An 18,264-nucleotide genomic window follows, 5' to 3' on the forward strand; every position below is an offset into this window, starting at 1 on the left:
ATATAGATAAATAGTGCATGATTAGATATTTGATTATGCTTTTTGTTTGTTTTAGTTTTTTCATTATTAAAAATGTTATGTTGAGTTATTTTTTGGTACTACTAATAACCCCAGGCTTTTTATTCTTTTCATTTTTTTCTTTCTGTCTTGGTCAAGCGGTACTTGTGTATATCAAGTATAACATTTATAAAGCTAGTCAAATAGTATATAAAATAACATTTTGAGTTTAGTATTTCAGACTAATTTCACATTTATATATAAATAATCCACACATTTGAAAGGTGTTTTGATTGTGTTTAGTATGTCTGACTTCACAAAACAGACCGAATACATTGAAATGGGAAACATGTGTGGATGATTTCTACAGTACATTGTCATACAGTACTTCTTTGCTTACTCTGAGGTACATACTTTACATGCATTGTAAGGATATACAGTAGGTGTAAGATTATGAAGACAACTGTCATACTACATACATACAAGAACAATTAGCAATAAAAGTAATAACCCCAGAAAACATACAATAGACTCGGTGAATAAAGTATAATTTTAGTATATTATTTGTTGTTGTTGTTTTGTAGGTTTACCTAATTGTAAGTCTCCTCTGCTCTTTGGTTTGTCCACATAGCCCCCCCCCCTTTTCTTTCTTTCTCTCTCTCTCCCTCTGCCCCCTCTCATAGAAAATGAATCAGCACACACACCCACACACTCAAACAGAAGCGCACACCCCTCTCCGAGGGCTCTTCTGTCATCGGCCCTTCCTGCTCATTGGTTGCAGCTGTAGGCTGCGTTGCCATGACGTCACGCTGTTCGATCCTGTGCAGTGTGAAAGCACAGGGACAGAAAAAGGCAGCGGATTGAAGCAGACTGGCAGAAAGAGGGAAAGGTGGGAGGGAACGGGGAGAGGAGGAGAGAAAGAGAGCGCAGAGTGAAACCACACCTTATTGCAACGAGGGCGGGACACAGGCAGCCACACACAAGCAGCTACTACAGGAATAGTCACTGTGCAGCAGGGTGTTATTATAGAGTGTGTGTGTCCTCACCATGGGCTGTCACTTTGCTCACACCTGCATGTTACTCTATCCGCGACCGAAAGCAAATAATTAATGTCATTCACCGCTTGGCAGGCTCGGCACACTGACATAAGGTAGGGAGTGCAGGGGAGGGGTGCATGTGTGTTTATGTTTGTTTGTTTAGCGGATTCGTGTACCTCCTGTATAAACTCTGCTCCTGTGTGGTGGCTGATTCTCTGCCTCTATTTGTATGTGTAAACATGCGTTTGTATTTAGTGATTGCGCACAAGTATTTGTCAAGCAAGAGCGGTTACTAATGCAGAGCTCTCCTGGGCCATGTTGTCAGGAGATTCAAGCTGTAAGCCATGTGACTCCACGAAGAGCTGCAGGGATTGGCTGAGGCCATCTCTGACCTCAGCAAACTGCCTCCGCCCCTCCCTAACACTACCGCCCCCCTGCCAAACACATACATGCATAAGCCTCTCTCTCTCTCTCTCTCTCTCTCTCTCTCTCTCTCTCTCTCTCTCTCTCTCTCTCTCTCTCTCTCTACCCTGCCTCTTTTATTTATTTATTTCCTCTGGTTAGCCTTTTCCCCCAACCTCTCAGCATCCTCGGCTGTATGTGTAGGTTAGAGCCGCAGTAGCAGCAGCAGCAGCATCCATGGCTTAAGCCCCAGCTCTGATAGGCAGCTCGCCCGGCCAGGCCCCTACCCCTCCTCTCTCTCTCTCTTTCTATCTTTCTCTGTATCTCTCTTTCTCTCTCTCTCTCTATCTATCTCCTGGGCTATTTGACAGGCGACGTCTGGGGGTGTTGGAGGCTCACTGTTAGCCAGGGCGTTAGCCACATGCACACGGCTGCTCTGCTGCCCATCAATTCTACTGTATCTCTGTGGTAACCAGGGGCTTCTTCTCTTCTCTACCCCCCGACGCCTCCCGCTTTCAATTCAGGATCCTTGGAGATAGAGGAATGCAAATCTGCAACCATGATGGAAGGTAAGATGATTTTAAAAATGTATTATGATATCCCCTTGGCTGTTGTTATTCAGGGTAATCCCCCTTTATGTCCTTGTCCTACTGCATCTGCTGTCAAGCATGTGTGTGTGTGTGTTGGTGTGTGTTTGGGAGGTTCAAATGTCATAAGCTGCCCTGCTATTTTGAGTGCATACATTCCGGTGACTTGCGTGTTATTCTTAGGAAACGGGCACAGCCACTGAATGTCTACCACAGCGGCACAATGGCGAAGCTAATTGAACCGTGTGTACCTTTGTGAGTGTTTCTGCGCGTGCATATGTCTGAGTACCCCCCTAACCCCACCCCCCTTTTCCCGCTTCCCATCGTAAAGGATTATTTGGATTTATTGTGCAGGACGGCTTATGTGCCCAGCTGGCTCACTTGTATAAATTCTCTTTGTATGGTTTCTCTGAAACACATGCAATGACACATGCGTACACACTTGCAGTACTCTATGTCTCAGCTGTGTATCTGCTCACACTTCATTTTACCCTTTTTACTCAGCATTCATCTGTGGATTGTATGTATGCACGGGTGGGTGCATGCGTACATTTGTACCCACCCAAGGTTGCAGTTATCCCTCTCTGCGGGGTTAAGTGTAGGAGCAAAAGGAGAACTGATGTTTTTAGTTTTGTGTCCCTTTAATTGATGACATCATCAGTAGGAAGGCCAATGATGGAGGCATGAATCCCTACAGCTCTGCAGCTGGCACACGAAAGCCTCCATCCCTCCATCTGTTTTATACGATATCTAATTTTCCTTGTCTATCTATATTGCTCAGGAATCGAACAATATCCTCGACCACTTGCCATTTGTTTGAACAGAACAACACAAATATAACGACTTATACTGAATGAACCTTGGGTTATGTAAGCTTCCATAGTCCATGCTACATACGCAACATTCTGAGGCAGTGAACATTGGGAGAATGGTTAAGGTTATTATTGTTTACAATATTTATCCCCTGCAGTTATGTCGTTTCCTCACAGTGGTTACTTTTGTGTACAGTATATGCTCCAAAAAACATAGACAATGTTGTCACTCAAGCCTAAACTGGTGTTATATAAAAAAGGTTTAACCTGTTTTTCTCGATTGACAAGATTATTATCTCTGACAAGGAACACTTTTTGTAAAAAAAACTGTTGGTTTGATGCCCAGCCTCTTCCAAAGTGTCCTCAGGCAAGATAATGAACCACAAGTTGCTGTAAATGTTGATCTCCCTGAAGCAGATGAAACTATTAATGTGTGTGACTTGGTGAATGCTGACTTGTGTTACTGTAAAGTGCTTTAAGAAGTCACAAAAAAAGCTGTATAAATGGTGTCCATTTGCAGTTTATCTTAGAATTAACAAGATTGTTATAAATCAAAAATCGTGCACTGAAATTGAGATTGACTACTACATTTTTGATATTGTGACATCCCTATTAGTGAATTAACTCAATGCCAGTGTGTCTGCTGCTCAGGAAGAATCTCAATCGCCTGCTGTCTGGTTGAGTTTGTGTCTATTAGTGCTTAGAAAGGAATAATGCTATGCTCCCCTCAGCGATCTCTCACCAGAGAATAAAGGTTTTGTTTAATAGTTACAGTTGCCAGGACATGTTATTTCAGTAAAAAGCATGTTTAAAACCATTCAGTGTATTGATTTTGAAGTAATAGCTCTCAGATATTTAGTTATCTGTGTAGACTGGTGATTTTGCTTGGACACATTTTACAGAATTGGAAGTAACAATATGTTGAGCAAGATGCCAGTGAGAAGAGTTGAGTGAAGTGTTGAGCATACAAATAATAAAGGTTCATTTATTGTATTATAAGATGAATTTGGTTTGTCATAAAAAAAGTTAGCACTAAATAAACAAAACAATAAAGTCCCCATCCATTTGAATAACTGCCACATGCCAAACAGGTTCCAATTATGTTTTAATTATTAAACACAGTTATCTGACTAAATGGTTTTGTAGATCTGATGAACTTGATAAATAACTTCTTAATTGAAGGAGACCATGATTAAACTGTTCTTCATGTCCATTCTCAACGTTAACTGCCCATGCATGATCGGTACAGGTCTGTGATTACATGCCTGCCAGTGTGAAGTCAGAGTTCATCTACATTTAAATGTAATGACTGACATTTTATTCAGGTGAAACTGCTGAAGGAACAAAAATGGCCTCGCCTATATCTTTGATAACAGTGAATTAAACTGCCCTGCTACTGTATCATAAAAAGCAAACAGGTTTTACTGACAACAACCACACTAGCAACGTTTTACACACACAAACTACTAACTAAACTGCATTGATAGGTTATCATTTAGAGTAGATGATGTGTTGTCTTATGTATAAAACAACCTATGCCCTTGTCAGACTGGGACAGTGTTGTGATTTGAAGTACACAGCCACCTTATGAAAAATAGTTTCTAATACACTCTTGCTGAATGTACAAGTCATAATAAAAAATGTTGGATCTCTAAGAGCAATAAAAACATAAAATGCAATAGCTTGTACTTAATGATCAACCCAGTGTGGTTCAGTGTTTTCTTATAGGTATTTAGTTTATGATACTAAAAAAGTGTGTTAATAGAGTTGAAAAAAGTGCAGTAACGGAACTGATTGATCCAACATGTCTTCTTTTTAAGTATCTAGAATTCACCAACTTTACTTTAACTTTATGACAGTAGGAAGTTACGAGCTAATCGACTGCCCTGTAAGCCTGCTGTCCTGTCACTCTCTGTATTTGCCACAAGCCAAGTTGTTGTGTAACAGTTATGAAGAAAAAAATAGACCGTCTGCATACTGCTTTCTGGCCATTAGCATGGCTAGCAAAGGCTTAGCATGGACTGTTTGAGGGCAGGATTACAGTCAGGTGTTAAAATTGGATGCTAATCCTGGTTAGCTCTGCTTTTTAAAGCCCCATGTCATGGCCGCGTAACACAGTAGGTTATTTTGGGAGAGAGGCAGGCATTTAATAGTTTGTGTTAGTATTAGTGATTCCCACTTAAAACAACATATCAGTTAGAAATTGGGATTCCGTGATAGATATAACTGTTGGTGGACTTCGGCCTCCAGATGATGGTCACTATAATACTTACCCCCTACAGTTCAACCTAAAAATCAGACATACTTTCTAGCTTTTATAGCTGTGTTTATCCTTAAATAACCATCTCTCCTTATAACAATTTAATATTACTTAACATGATCACTTGAAATTAATTTCCTGGGTTTACTGTACGTGGGATTACTGCATCTGTGGCTGTGCATGCATCATTTGTTGGGCGGATGTCATTTCAAGTAAAGTATCTCCAGTATACTTTTCTGTACTCACGAGAGTTTTCACTTCTTGCGGTGGTTGTTTCACCAGTAATTTGCTCAGCTCTCCTCAAGGTAATCACACTGGTGCGGCATGGGATTCCTGATCCCTTCAGACTCTGAGGATAGCAGCGGAGGAGGAGGCTGAGACATGATAAAGACAAATGTGAAGTTTAGTAGATACAATTTCTAACGGAAAAAGTGCAGAGTATCACTCCTAAATCCTCCTTTGCTACTCTTTCTTAACATACAATAATGCTTGTAATGACTCTTCAACCTTTCATCTAGCCTTAACATTAAGCCAGAACTCCAATAACTTGAAATAAGAGCAATTTATTTTAAGATAATAAAAGAATTGCACTTTCAGTCAGGGACAATTATAAACTGTGTTGTTAAATTGTTACAAAATGTGCTGAGTTAATTGATGCTTCCAGTGGGAAAACCCTTTTGAATTTAATGAGCCCATGGCATTTCCTGTAGCACAACCATCAAGAGAAACATTATAGACCCGGCACTGACAAAGCTCCAAGAATAGCAGAATCAGTATGTTGTTAGTATTTCTTGAGTATTTTGCTGCATACTGTAGTTTTGTTGACTCCATCCAATCATTCTATGGCTTGTAATGAACACTGCTGCCTCTCGTAGCCACTAACAAGGCTTTAGACCTGTTGTCTTGTTAATCCTTTAGTTAGTAGCAGTAGGAATCAGACTGTCACCGGGAGGCCCCGTACTTAAGGATGGCCCGGCTGAAACTTGGATAAACCCTTGACTGGAATGCTGCAGAGTAGAGGGCACAGAGGACACAAGGCCATATGGTGGGCTCCACTTCATTCCTTTTAATGTTCCATTATCTTACTTTATGTTAAACTTGATTATAATGTGCTTTTGTGATGATAGCCTAGTTGGGGGATTGTACAATAATCAGTATAATTGTATTGTTTTTGCCATGATACACAAAAAAACAATTAGTTTCTAAATCCTCTCATTGTGGCTTTGCACATGGTATACCAGCATACAGGGTCATATCCACTGACTCAGTTTATCAAAAGCATCTCAGCGTAAAATATCATCTCTTTCAATTAAGTTGTAACAAAATATGTTATGTTGCTCCTCAGATCCCTGTGGAATAACCACTGTGTTTTGCCTATGGGTCTAATGGCAACATTTTGACTACAGCTTATCATTTACACATCACTATTATCAACATTTGTTAGTTTTGCTCAAGGCCTGCTCACATGAGAAAAAATAATCAGGCTTTTGGAGTCCTAGTCGTGTTTTCCAAGTTTTCTCTTTTTAAACCGTAAGCTTCATTAGAGGCATGTTTTTCCTTCCAAACAAACTCACTCGAGCAACATTGATTTAAACATTTAAAAAAAAATCATACTTCTGTGTTGGACTCTAGAGCTAATGTTTTGTTCAGCCGTATAATACTATAATGATGATACTGTTCCAGCCTAACAGACACAAACACTGTGTTATTGTATTACCACAAACAGCATTACCCTCTGAGAGAAAGAATAGTGATGTGTAATCAGTCGGCAACTCTGCTCAGTTTATCATGGCATCCAATAGGCTGTAGCTCTTGAAGAACTCTGCTGCCATATGGTTTCCCGGGTAACGACTGTGAGGCTGACTCATGTCTAGGTTGGAAATCAGATGGGCACAGGCTCCCAAGTGCACATTTTCATTGATTTCTGAATAAATAGGTTTTTGATGGGTTCATGTGGGCAGAAAAGCATAAAAGATGATGACCCAGGCTTGTCTATGGTGAAAACATTGTTAATGGTAGACGTTTCCTCTTGAAGCCCTCTGTGCAAGGATTGATACGTCGCTACCGGTTGCAGACCCCAAATGAGTAATTTAATGTCTTGCCATTGGCCCAAACATATAACTCATGTGGGGCGATGCCTAAGAAACAGCCCTCAGTGGCCTAGCAGAAATTCAACAATGGTGTTAAACAGAGCAGCACACCGTCTGTGAGTGTGAAATGCATAATTGTATCTTCCTGCCATCTCTAACAATTGGTGCTACTTATTTGTCATCATGAGTCATAGTTTGAGTCTGTGTTTTTGCTGGTTTTATTATAATCTGGTCCTCCGTAGACTCAGCCGACTATCCATCCACATTTATAGCAAGTAAAAGCTTCACAGGTATACAGTGAAGCACAGTACGATTGGCATGCTTTAAATGTGTGGTTGCAGTACATGTGTGGGTCCAAATATTTAGTACGTACATTGTCATGCTGACTTAATTGGAATATAATTACATTCAGGTTTTTCAACCGTATATAAATGAATGCAAATATGTGTTAATTGAAATGTTTGCAAAGGATGGGGAGGATACTTCTGATGTTTTCCAGAGTGAAGTGACAAGTCTGAGTCATTGGTAATGCCTAATAATAACTAATGCGAACACGACATCAGACAATGCTGCATTAAAAACCTGTGCATGTTTGTGCGTCTTCTTTGTTGTTGAATGTCTCACAGTAGAATGGGTCCATTGTGACTGTGCTTGAAAATAAGTTTGCAATGGAGACCCAAATGAACTTTCCCACAATAAAGACACGCATGCAGGGACAGACACTCAGAGCGGCATGAAGAGAAAAAAAGTAAAAAATCAATCAGCTGGGACTTGTTTTTCACACCTCATTCATCAATCAGCATCTTAACAACAGCCCTTCACATTCCTTCTTGTTTTTGTGCACTGTAGACACACTTAGATACAGAGAAGCATGTGTATTGATTCAAAGCCAGATAATCAGACATGTTTGTGTAGTCTAGTGGCAGCGTCTTACAGCATAAACATACTACGGTTGTCTTTATGTCCTCACATAAACAATTAACTTAAATCTTTGTGTTTGCCATGATCATGCTTACATTATGCAGAGTAGTTCAAATGAAAATGTGTGCATTATCTACTTATGTATGCGAAGTAGATAATAGTCCTTTACCTAAAGCGGACATATTATGCACATTTTCCGGTTCATGTTTGTGGTTTGTGTTTCTTCTGTGACATGTTTACATACTTTAATGTTCAAAAATGTGCTTTATTTTTCTCATGATGCCTGTGCTGCAGCACCTCTTTTTACCCTGTGCTCTGATTGGTTAGCTGGCTGGCTCTGTTATTATTGGTCAAACGCTTGGAGATGTTTCGTAAATGTCCTGCTGCTTGGCAAATCATGTACAATGTGTTGGAGCTTTAGCCAATAGAAGTGCCAGTGTTACATAGTAATGTCATTATTTCACGGAAGGAAACAAAGGAGTCCAATAAAGGCGTTTCAGGCACGGGGGGAGTGTGTGGGAGAGAATGTCCATCTGGCATAATCTTTGGGATTTTAGCATTTGCAGAACATTTACATGCACAGAAACTTAAACAACACACTACAGGAAAGGGTAAACCCCAGGGCCTCTTTAAGGTTTTCATACTTACAAATATATGTAAGTACTTGCTTCTCTTCTTTCCATCATTGCCATTCTGGTTTATTGGAATTGAAATGTTACACATAGCACATTAAAACAAACAGGATGTTGCGGAGACTGCTAACCAACAGGGCCCAAGCAGAGATTAGAGGAGCCTGCTGTCGAAACAGTAGGTGATTTGCTGTCAAAGATGTATGGTCTAATTTAATCAGTGGATGTTGTTTTATCATCAAAAGTGGTACTTGTGTTGAGACTGCTGCTGTTATACTAATACTGTCGCTGTGATGGCACCATGGGGGCTTTTGAGTCGCAGATTTTGACACGTAAGGTGCAGGGAAAGTCTCTGATGGATCCATCCACAAGCAGAATTCGGAGAACAAATCAAATAGTCTATGATCTTAATGCTGTTGTGTTTTGTGTCAACAATATACAAGTCTTATTTGCACACACTTGTAGATATCATTCGGTGTTATCTGTTTGACTGACTCATCTCTCGGTCCTTTCACCCTCCACCCTCCACAAGTAGGTGTTTAGGTCAAAGCGTAGGTCCTCTGTGAGCCTGACTTCGAGGATAACAAGGTCTTCCTGTATCCCTTTCTGAGTCCTGAGGCACACACACATTTAAAAAATGCTGCTTTCATAATAGTGTCTTTTACAGAGTCCATGGCACTGCTGCCAGGAGAGTAGCAACCAATTAGAGAGGAGATAGACAATGAGAGACACACACAGAGAAAGAAGCTGACACAAGCTGGGAGATAGAAAGGGAGAGTCTTTTCAAGAAAGCCATTTCCAGGAAGAAGCAGGTTAACAAAATGAGGAGTGGTAGGGATGGACAAATAGATGAACTGAGTTAATGTGCATGTAGGATAGCGTGAGAGGGGAAGAGATGCACAGGGAGCAGCAATGCGTGTCAGAGCCCGGAGGGAGAGGGCAGAGAACAGTATAATCACAGTGAAAGGCCTGTGTTTTGTTGAGTCACTTCCTCGCTTGTGGCTTTTTTTTGTAATCTGATCAACTCATGTGGTGGGAAGGGGAACTAAGAAATTATTAAAGGGGTAGATTTGTCCTAGATTTTTGTTTTGTTATGATTTTGTTCTACACTTATTTTTTATCTGGATTAGCATATTTTTTCAAAATGGCAGCTTCAGGTACATTCTGATTTGCGTCATCACTTCTGCGTGTACAGAATATAAATCAACTACATTGTGGATTGGTTTACCAATGCATTGCTCTGCTCACAGAAAGTTGTGTTGCGCCGTCCAAGTAAAATGATCAGTGATGCATGTACATGCAGTTGCTATGTAAGCCCATGCACTATCATACAGTGATCTAGTGGCATCTTTTTAAAAAGGTTTTTCCTTTGCTGTTCCCAACTTTTTTTTTTCCACATCATTCCTTCTCCACCTGAGGACCTTCCTTGAATGTCTCGGCTTCCATTATTTCCATTTTTGCGCGTTGAAACTTTTGAGAGAAATAATTGATTGTGCCCAGAAGCGCATTTTTTTCTCGCCGATCAAGCCATTCTGCTCCTCTGCTGTCTTTCTCTATTTGATGTCTTTCTGTCCGTCTGTGTGCGTGTCTTCATCGCGCTTGCTCTCCGTTCAGACACAACCAACAAATACGGAGTGTATGTAACTTAAATAACACAGTCACACAACAGTTACAATAGGATATTTCTAGTACATATAGTTGATGGATTTTAAAGTAAAGGAAACAAATTGTGGAATTCAACGTCCAGGAGAACAGCAGGGAGAAAGAAGAGAAAATTCAAAAGTGTTAGCAAGCAGGGGATGCATATATAATTTATACTATATCATTTATATTGTTTATAGTAGATTATCAGTTTCCGTTGCCAGATTTGCTCGCGGCAGTCAATGAAAAATATTATCGACTCCAGAACTATCACTGAGGGTCGTGAAACGGTGCTTCAGCGCGTCTTTTGTGAACAGCCCAATTGGTAACACAGGCTTCTCTGAAAATGGCAACACTTCAGCGTCCAGTATGGCAGTCACGTCTCACTGACCAGGGCCAAAACGTAGCAACCCCCCTTCTCCCCCTCTAACAAGCTGTGTTGCGAGACTCCACTCATGTCTGTGGAGGAGACCGGAGAGAAAGCCGTCTCTGTGTGCTCAGCTCTCACTGAGTCTTAGTTGGAAGCTCTGTTTCTTCAGGTTTTTGTTGATTTGGACTTGATTAGCACGTTAACATTCGCAGTGATAAGCGTGGATAGACACGGTGGCAGGGAAACCCCCCCCAGGGAAGTTGGATTTATTTGGCCATATAATATTAATGTGCTTCTTCTCTGCATAATATATTCAGCTCCCAAGCCGACTGTTAGTGCTTGGCACAATCTCCTTCGACTCTACTTAATTAATTAATCAACATGACATTCTATTGCAGTTAAACCGATTTAATTTGTGTGGTATTTTCTTTTCTTTTTTTGTCAATTAAACATCAGAACACATGCTCACATACTCTCTACTCATTCTGAGTGTTAATGATGAGATTCTGTTTTTGGTGTACCCACTTACTTCAACTTGCATCATCTACTTTAATGAATGATTCCCTCATTTCCCAGAATACCTTTCACAAAGCCCCAGGGAAAGAGCATGACTTATTTTTACGATGATTTACATGTGAAATAATACTGTAAAGGGTGAAACAGACGTGTATTAAAAATGCTGAATATATTATATATATAATGACATATTAATTAATAATAGGTATGCCCCTGTTTTTAGTTTTTTTTCTTCCTGCATTTTGATTTCGAAAGAAATATTTGCTCTTGAAGCCAACATTAAAAACTTGCATTGATATTTTAGCTCAGCTACCCCTCATACTTTATGTGCAGGAGTAAGGAAATACAGCAGGGAGGAACAAAACAGGCAATGAAATACAAGATATACTGCTGACTGACTTTTTTACATTCTTTAGGCTTCAGTTTCATTTCCCCTCTTCTTCTTTCCTCCTTCCATTTTCTAAATATTTTCTTTCAGTGTTTGTTTTATAAAAAAATGTGGCATTGTTTGTGTCCATGTGTGTGACAAATCCCTGTCTTGCCATATCTGTGGATGTGTTTAAGTCCAGCACTCCCCGTTTGTTTGTGCTGTATGGCTACTAGCCTGACTAGTGCAAACAGATGTCAGCTTCAATCAGCGGAGGATGCACGAGCACAGTGATGCAGGGACACAGCTACAGGAAGAGATTAGCAGCGTTTAGATTGAGACTGGCTCGCTTGAGTGATGTAGTGATGAAGGAGAGATTTAAAGGTTGCAGAAAGAGAGATAAAAAAAAAATGTAGGTTATGGAAAGAGAAATGTAATTCATCAAAGAGGGATGAACTGAGTGTTTTGAGGATGTGATTAAAGAGAGCGGTTGTAGATGTGTCTCGCCAGCTGTGTGTGACATGTTTTTCAGGATCATACTGTTCGCATAGACAGTTTTGGTTCGTGTAAGTGTGTACTTGTCTGTGCTCTCTGTGTACATTAGGCTGTAGGCCTGGTTGACATTCAGGCTTGTGTGAAAGAGCTGAAGATAAATCCTTCTGCATTCTTGCAGTATTTTAATACTTTGGAATTCCAAGTGTTTACATGCACAGATCTGTGGGACTTTCAGTTGAGTGTCATGTTATTGGCCACTATACAATCATTAGTATCTATCAGAGGTGGGGACTCGAGTCACATGACTTGACTCGAGTCAGACTCGAGTCGCATATTTTTTGACTTGAGACTTGCTTGACTAACATTGATAAAATACTTGACTTAACTTTGACTTGGTATTCATGACTTGAGACTTGACTTAAGCTTGAGACAGATGACTTGAAAGGACTTGTCTGTTTAAAATTAAATATTTGCGTTTGTTTTTGTAGTGAGATATTACGTTTAGTTTTTTCGAAAAACGTGATTGGGTGATTATAGCGCCATGCGCGCAAACCTGGCAACCCACTAGACGGCAGGAGTTTTCAGTTAACATGGCAGCGGCTAGCGTTACTCCAAAAATAGTGAAGTTTGGATTCAAGGATTATGTTGTCGATGACGCTAATAAGAAGAGAACAGCGGTATGCAGGGTCTGCAGCATAAAGATCAGTGACACGACCACCACAACATCCAACTTCATTCACTACAAAAAAACCCACAGAGAAAGGTGCGTGAATGTGTTGTGTTAGCTAGAAAGCTAACGTTAAGTTTAAGCTACGTTAGACTTGGTTTCAAATCGATTAAGCATTACAAAGAGAAGACAAAACGGTAAATGAACACTAGAACCGCCAAGGGATTCATTTTGACTAACCCCGATACTGACGGGCTGTCAGGAGAGAGAGAGAGGAAAAGAGATGCCTCGTTTATTTCCCGTGTTATTATCAGAAGTTACTGTAAACTTTTGAATAATGTAGTTCATCTACTTTTAGTAGTTTGTTTAAATGTTTTAATTATGTTGTTTTTGTTTGTAGAAGTGCATCATTCCTTGATTTATTGTAAAATGAATCTGAACTTTTTGATCTGTTATGATGATAAACTGAAGCAATTTCTAAATTAACCCAATTAACTGAGTTTTAAATCGTCCTACTTAGTTTATAAGGAAATTATGAAGAGGAACAAATTAAATGATTTGAAAATGATATCTATGTAGGTGCTGACGCTGTTGGCGGTTCTAGTGTTAACATACATTTAAATTAAATATGTGTAATGGCAAATACCATTATATGATTTTCTTACCTGGAATTCTGCCTTTTTGAACAGACTTTTTGATTGAGTCCTAGCTATATTGTCTGCAGTTCTAGGGTTAATATGAATCTAATATGATTGTCATCGGTCTAAATTAGATTTCAAATGATTAACTGTGTATGCAATGAAGATCATAGTGTGGGTTCAATCCATTTTCATAACCACTGTCTTTTAACTGATTTAAATGCGGAAACTGGGCTTATTCATCAGAATTTCGTATGACTTGACTTGACTTGACCTGAGCAATGACTTGACTTGACTTGCTTGACTCTCACCACAGTGACTTGGGACTTGCTTGATACTTGTAGGTCAAGACTTGAGACTTGCTCATGACTTGCACATGTAGGACTTACTCCCACCTCTGGTATCTATACATTCATCTCAAAGTACCAGTCATTATTAACTAGTGCAGTGCCCATTGAAAGTGTTAGAAGGGGCTGAATAATTGGCCTCTTGTAAAAATAAAAATGAATATCAGCATCATTTGTCACACTCAGGCCACAGCTGTATGTAATGATTTAAGTAAAGATTATAGATAAAAATCACAGTAAGAATAATTGCATGGTGACTTAACAGATCATCTTGGAATGCTTTCAGATGAAATGCTGTATGCCTTTATCATTCATGCGTGACTTGTATTCGTTTTGCATTTTCACTTGCACAGTGACCTCAAAAATCAGGGCTTACACATTTATGTTTGCATGAATTGATGTGCCCATAAAGATGTGCTTGTTGTTGCGCGAGAGATGATAACTGATGCTGAAGAGACGGCCCTTCTGCCAGCCGTTGTCCCAGCAGCTATCAGATTGGTGACTCATGGCAGATAGGATTTCATTAGCAGACATCAGGCCCTTCACAGAATAGAGGAGCCATTGATTTTCACCATATCAGCAGGGAGAGAGGCAGAGGGGAGAGAAAGGGGAGGCAGGGAGACATGGGAGTTAGAGGTATAGTGAAGAAACTGCACATCAGTGAAACTAAACCACAAGGCACAAAGCACCTGTCACCTGCAGACCAACTGTGAATCACTAGTGTGGAGTACTGAAGGAAGCATCTGCCGAACAATGTGTCTATAATGAAAGATGGCCGCATAGGATTTTTGATATTCCCTTAGTCTGAGTCACTTTTTATACCAATATCTGCCATAACTGCCAAGGGAGGAAGGAGAGAGAGCCTCTTCTTCTCGACTAGGATACTGAAGTTTGTAATCTCCGCTGCACCTTAGCTTCTGTGTTTTGGTTCTTTAAGGTCCTTACACACCGAGCCGATTTTCGGCGTCGATAGATGTCGGGCCGTCGATGAGCATCGATGAGCGTCGATGAGCGTCGATGAGCGTCAATGAGCGTCGTGTCGCCCTACTCAGATTGGTGTGTACTGCACCGTTGTGTCTTTTCGGCCGTGCCGCCACCTTCCGCCGCCGATTCGACATGTTGAATCGGTAGGCTGTCGGCCAAAGGCCGTCGGCCAAAGAAATCACTCTGATTGGCTGTTCAGCTTAGCGAATCAGTGCATGAGAAGCGAAACGGAAGTGAGGGACCCAAACAAACTATTAAGAAGGCAAATCTGAGATTTCATTTAACTCCAGCTCTCGACACAGGTTCGGGAAAGCCCCATGAGCTTCTCGCTGTAGAGTGAAAATGGAACACACACGCTATTTGTTGTTTGTTTATATCACGCAGTCTGTTCTTCTTCTCTCGGTGTATCACGCAGTCTGTCTTCCGGTTGTTGCCTCTTTTGAATGACGAATACACACTACCGCCGCCTGCTGGTAAGGAGAGTTATTGCCACTCACGCATGCACAGTTCGTACGTGCAACTTGGCCGTCGGCTGAAGTCTTTTGCGGTGTGTTCCAGTGCGAAACATGGCCAAGACGCAGAGACGCGAGGCGACGTTCCGTTGGGACGTGTTCTTTGGTGTTCTTTGTTGTCAGTTTGGTGTGTAAGGAGCTTTAAACCAACAGTATTTAATGTCGTAGAGCAAAACGTGATCCGCCTCTTAAGTTTGTGTCAACCACAGACCTTATTTACAACTATTTTCCAAAATCCTATGGAGAAATCCCAATGACTCTGAGACGAGGGAACCGGCAGTGGTAAAATGCTGACTCACTTCTGGGTTTTAGGACTCGTCACTGCACCACTCAATTTAAGTCAAACAAGAGGCCATACTAATTTTTCCTCATTCATCCCAATTAAGAATTTCATTTAAAGTTGGCATTGGAGAACTGTCAGACTAAGCAAGATACAAAATGGGATCAGAGTGCTGCCAAATGCATCAGTTTACACAGAACTGTACTCGGTGATCAGGCTGAAGAATTGTCACAATAACCTGTGCTTAGTTAGGCAGTATAGGAGAAAATAAGTGTAAGAGAGGAGAGTGGATGTGAACTGCATTGAAGATGATTTACAGTGTTTCTCATCACATTACAGAATCACCACTCCTGCCAACTGATTTAATGATTTAAAGGACAATCATTGATCAAGTAAGGGGTGGGAATTAATAAGCATTTGCTTCCTCCTACTCCCTTTCGGACACATATGATTTATTATTATTATTAATATGAAGACTTTTTTTTTGTTGAATATATAAATATTATCATGAATGTGGATAAATACTGTATTTTAACAATACGGTATTCTGTTTTTCACATTTTTTATTTTTATTTTTTATTTTTTTTAATCTGTTCGAAATAAAGATTGAAATTAAATTAAATGAACTGCAAAACATTTTCTCAGAGATTCAGCACCTCATTGACCTTGTTCTTCAGGAACTAAGTGAGATTCATATTCGCTCAGTGGGCATCATTTCCAAAAACCAATGAGCTAGGAAGACCCATGTGATTAGAGAGCCATTTGTCCTAATTAAAAGGAGTTTGGAGTAAAAGAAAGTTACTCCCTTCACGTTACCATGATGTAAACCACTGCTGGTGGGGGTGATACAGAAAAAGAAGGCCTTCCTGTCTTATTTGTCTGGAGTTAAGATTGGGCTGTCCAACACCACCTTTAGGTATCATTAGGAAGTGTCATCTTTCAGGGTTGTTTTTGGATTTGGATTCAGGACGAAAACAGGATGGGTAACCCCCCTAAGGATGTTTGACCTTTCTTTCCCCCCTGTGGTCATACAGCTATTGCAAATAGTATCTTTGCTCACATTTGAGAGTTTGTAGTCAGCAGCATCTTTGTCCATGTCAAATATTTCAGTTCTTTTTTTTTGGCTCTGCTTTATTAGTCTGCATCATGGGGCTAGAATCTAAATGTAACTGCAGAGCTAAAGTTATCTCTTCGGTTCCTCAATAATACATTCAGAATTCATGCCTGCTGCTTTATTTCATTGACCTAAAATGTAAACTCTTATAAAACATCAGCAATACAAAAGGGTGTTTAGTATTCATTTTAATCACAGTGTGCACCAGATAGAGGGAGGGGAGTAGGCTGTAATCCAGCAGTTTTAACCCGTTGTACTATTTCACTAAATCACACTATTGTAGTTCTGCTGGATGCACGCTGCATGGATCTGTTTCTATGTGCAATAAGTGTCTGCACATCAATGCTTCAGGGCTGCCGCTTGTTTAACAGTCGCTCTGTCCTTCATTTGGCGTGACTCCAGTGCAGCAGTAGTAGCAGAATTCTCAGTATGTTACATAACATGCAGTCACCAGGAAGAAGGTCCTTTTTTTTATCTGTTCCTGTTAGGCGGTGTACACAAGATGTGTACTGAACATAAGCACATACATAAATATGCCAGCCCTATTGAGAAATAAAGTGATGAACAGAGCTAATAGGCACTCATTAAGTTACACTAAAATAAATATAATTAATTTAAACATTGTACATCCGTTTTTATTGTCATACAAGTCATCATTAAAACTGATGGCCTTGCTGCACATGGTGTGAGTGCACAAAGAAACTGAGCCAACAGGATGACTGAAGTTCCTAGATGGGGTGTGTACTGTAATCTGCTACAGTATGTTAAGATAATATCTTCAGGTATTCACTGACTGTGTCTTCTTACCATGAGGGTAAGTAGATGCAGTCAGTAGTTATATAAGACTTTTCATAACACCAGATTGCTGGCCATTACTGTGACACTGCAATTGATGGTTTGCTCCCTCCAAGTGGTTCCAGAGCTTGTGGTTCATCACGGTTTCTCCACATCCCCTCTCTCTTTCTGCCTCCCACCCTCCATGTGTCACTCTCACTTTCGCTCCCTCTCCTCTCCAAATTGCGCTCCACCTTTTTATGAAGTTCTTTATCTGAGAGCTGTGAGAAGATGCAGTCAGAGGTTTGTCATAAGCCCTTGCCTTAATTAATGAACCAAAGACAGTCAGGACATTCTTTTGGCAACTAAAAACGGACCAAACCTATAATCTGGGTGTGAACAGGGGAGGGGTGGAGTCAGCGGTCTGCCTCAACCAGAATGAACTGAGATTAGATTTTTGGGAGGGAATAAGGCAGATGTAATCCACAGGAATTTGGGCCAGCTTTTATGTATCCTGTCTCAATGAGAGGAACAAGAGATGGAGTACATTTGTTGTTGATCTGATCCATTTTAGGCTTGTCACTTCTGTGTTTCTTCAGAGTCTGCAAAGTTGACACTATGTTGAATGCTCTCTTCTCTCATTGCCTCCTCCCTTTTCTGTCCTCATTTTCATAATTTTTTCTTTCTACAAACGAAGTCATTTCCTGTGCTCCCCTGGGGCACATGGAAGGAGGACGTGACCAGGCTGCATCCAAGCTACTGATACATATCAACTTTCTGTCAGGCCTCATCTGGACAAAACCACACAGACACACACACAGAAA

At 40.4% G+C, this 18,264-nt stretch overlaps 1 protein-coding gene across 5 annotated transcripts in view; it reads left to right on the plus strand.

Annotated features, from left to right (window-relative positions):
• Nucleotides 1-997: 997 nt before the first annotated feature.
• The window catches only part of sgip1a (SH3GL interacting endocytic adaptor 1a), a 59,468-nt gene continuing 42,201 nt past the window's right edge, over nucleotides 998-18,264 (plus strand). For 2 of the 5 annotated variants that reach the window (XM_034146887.1, XM_034146891.1), the window contains exon 1: nucleotides 1,563-2,005. In XM_034146887.1, the coding sequence (XP_034002778.1) occupies nucleotides 1,996-2,005 (10 nt within the window). In that variant the 5' untranslated portion in view covers nucleotides 1,563-1,995. Of the gene's footprint in view, nucleotides 1,148-1,561; nucleotides 2,006-18,264 lie in introns of those variants that run through there. The other 3 variants (XM_034146889.1, XM_034146890.1, XM_034146892.1) reach the window with 3 other exon arrangements.

This window comes from Trematomus bernacchii, unplaced genomic scaffold (genome assembly GCF_902827165.1).
Source record: "Trematomus bernacchii unplaced genomic scaffold, fTreBer1.1, whole genome shotgun sequence".
NCBI classification, from domain to species: domain Eukaryota; kingdom Metazoa; phylum Chordata; class Actinopteri; order Perciformes; family Nototheniidae; genus Trematomus; species Trematomus bernacchii.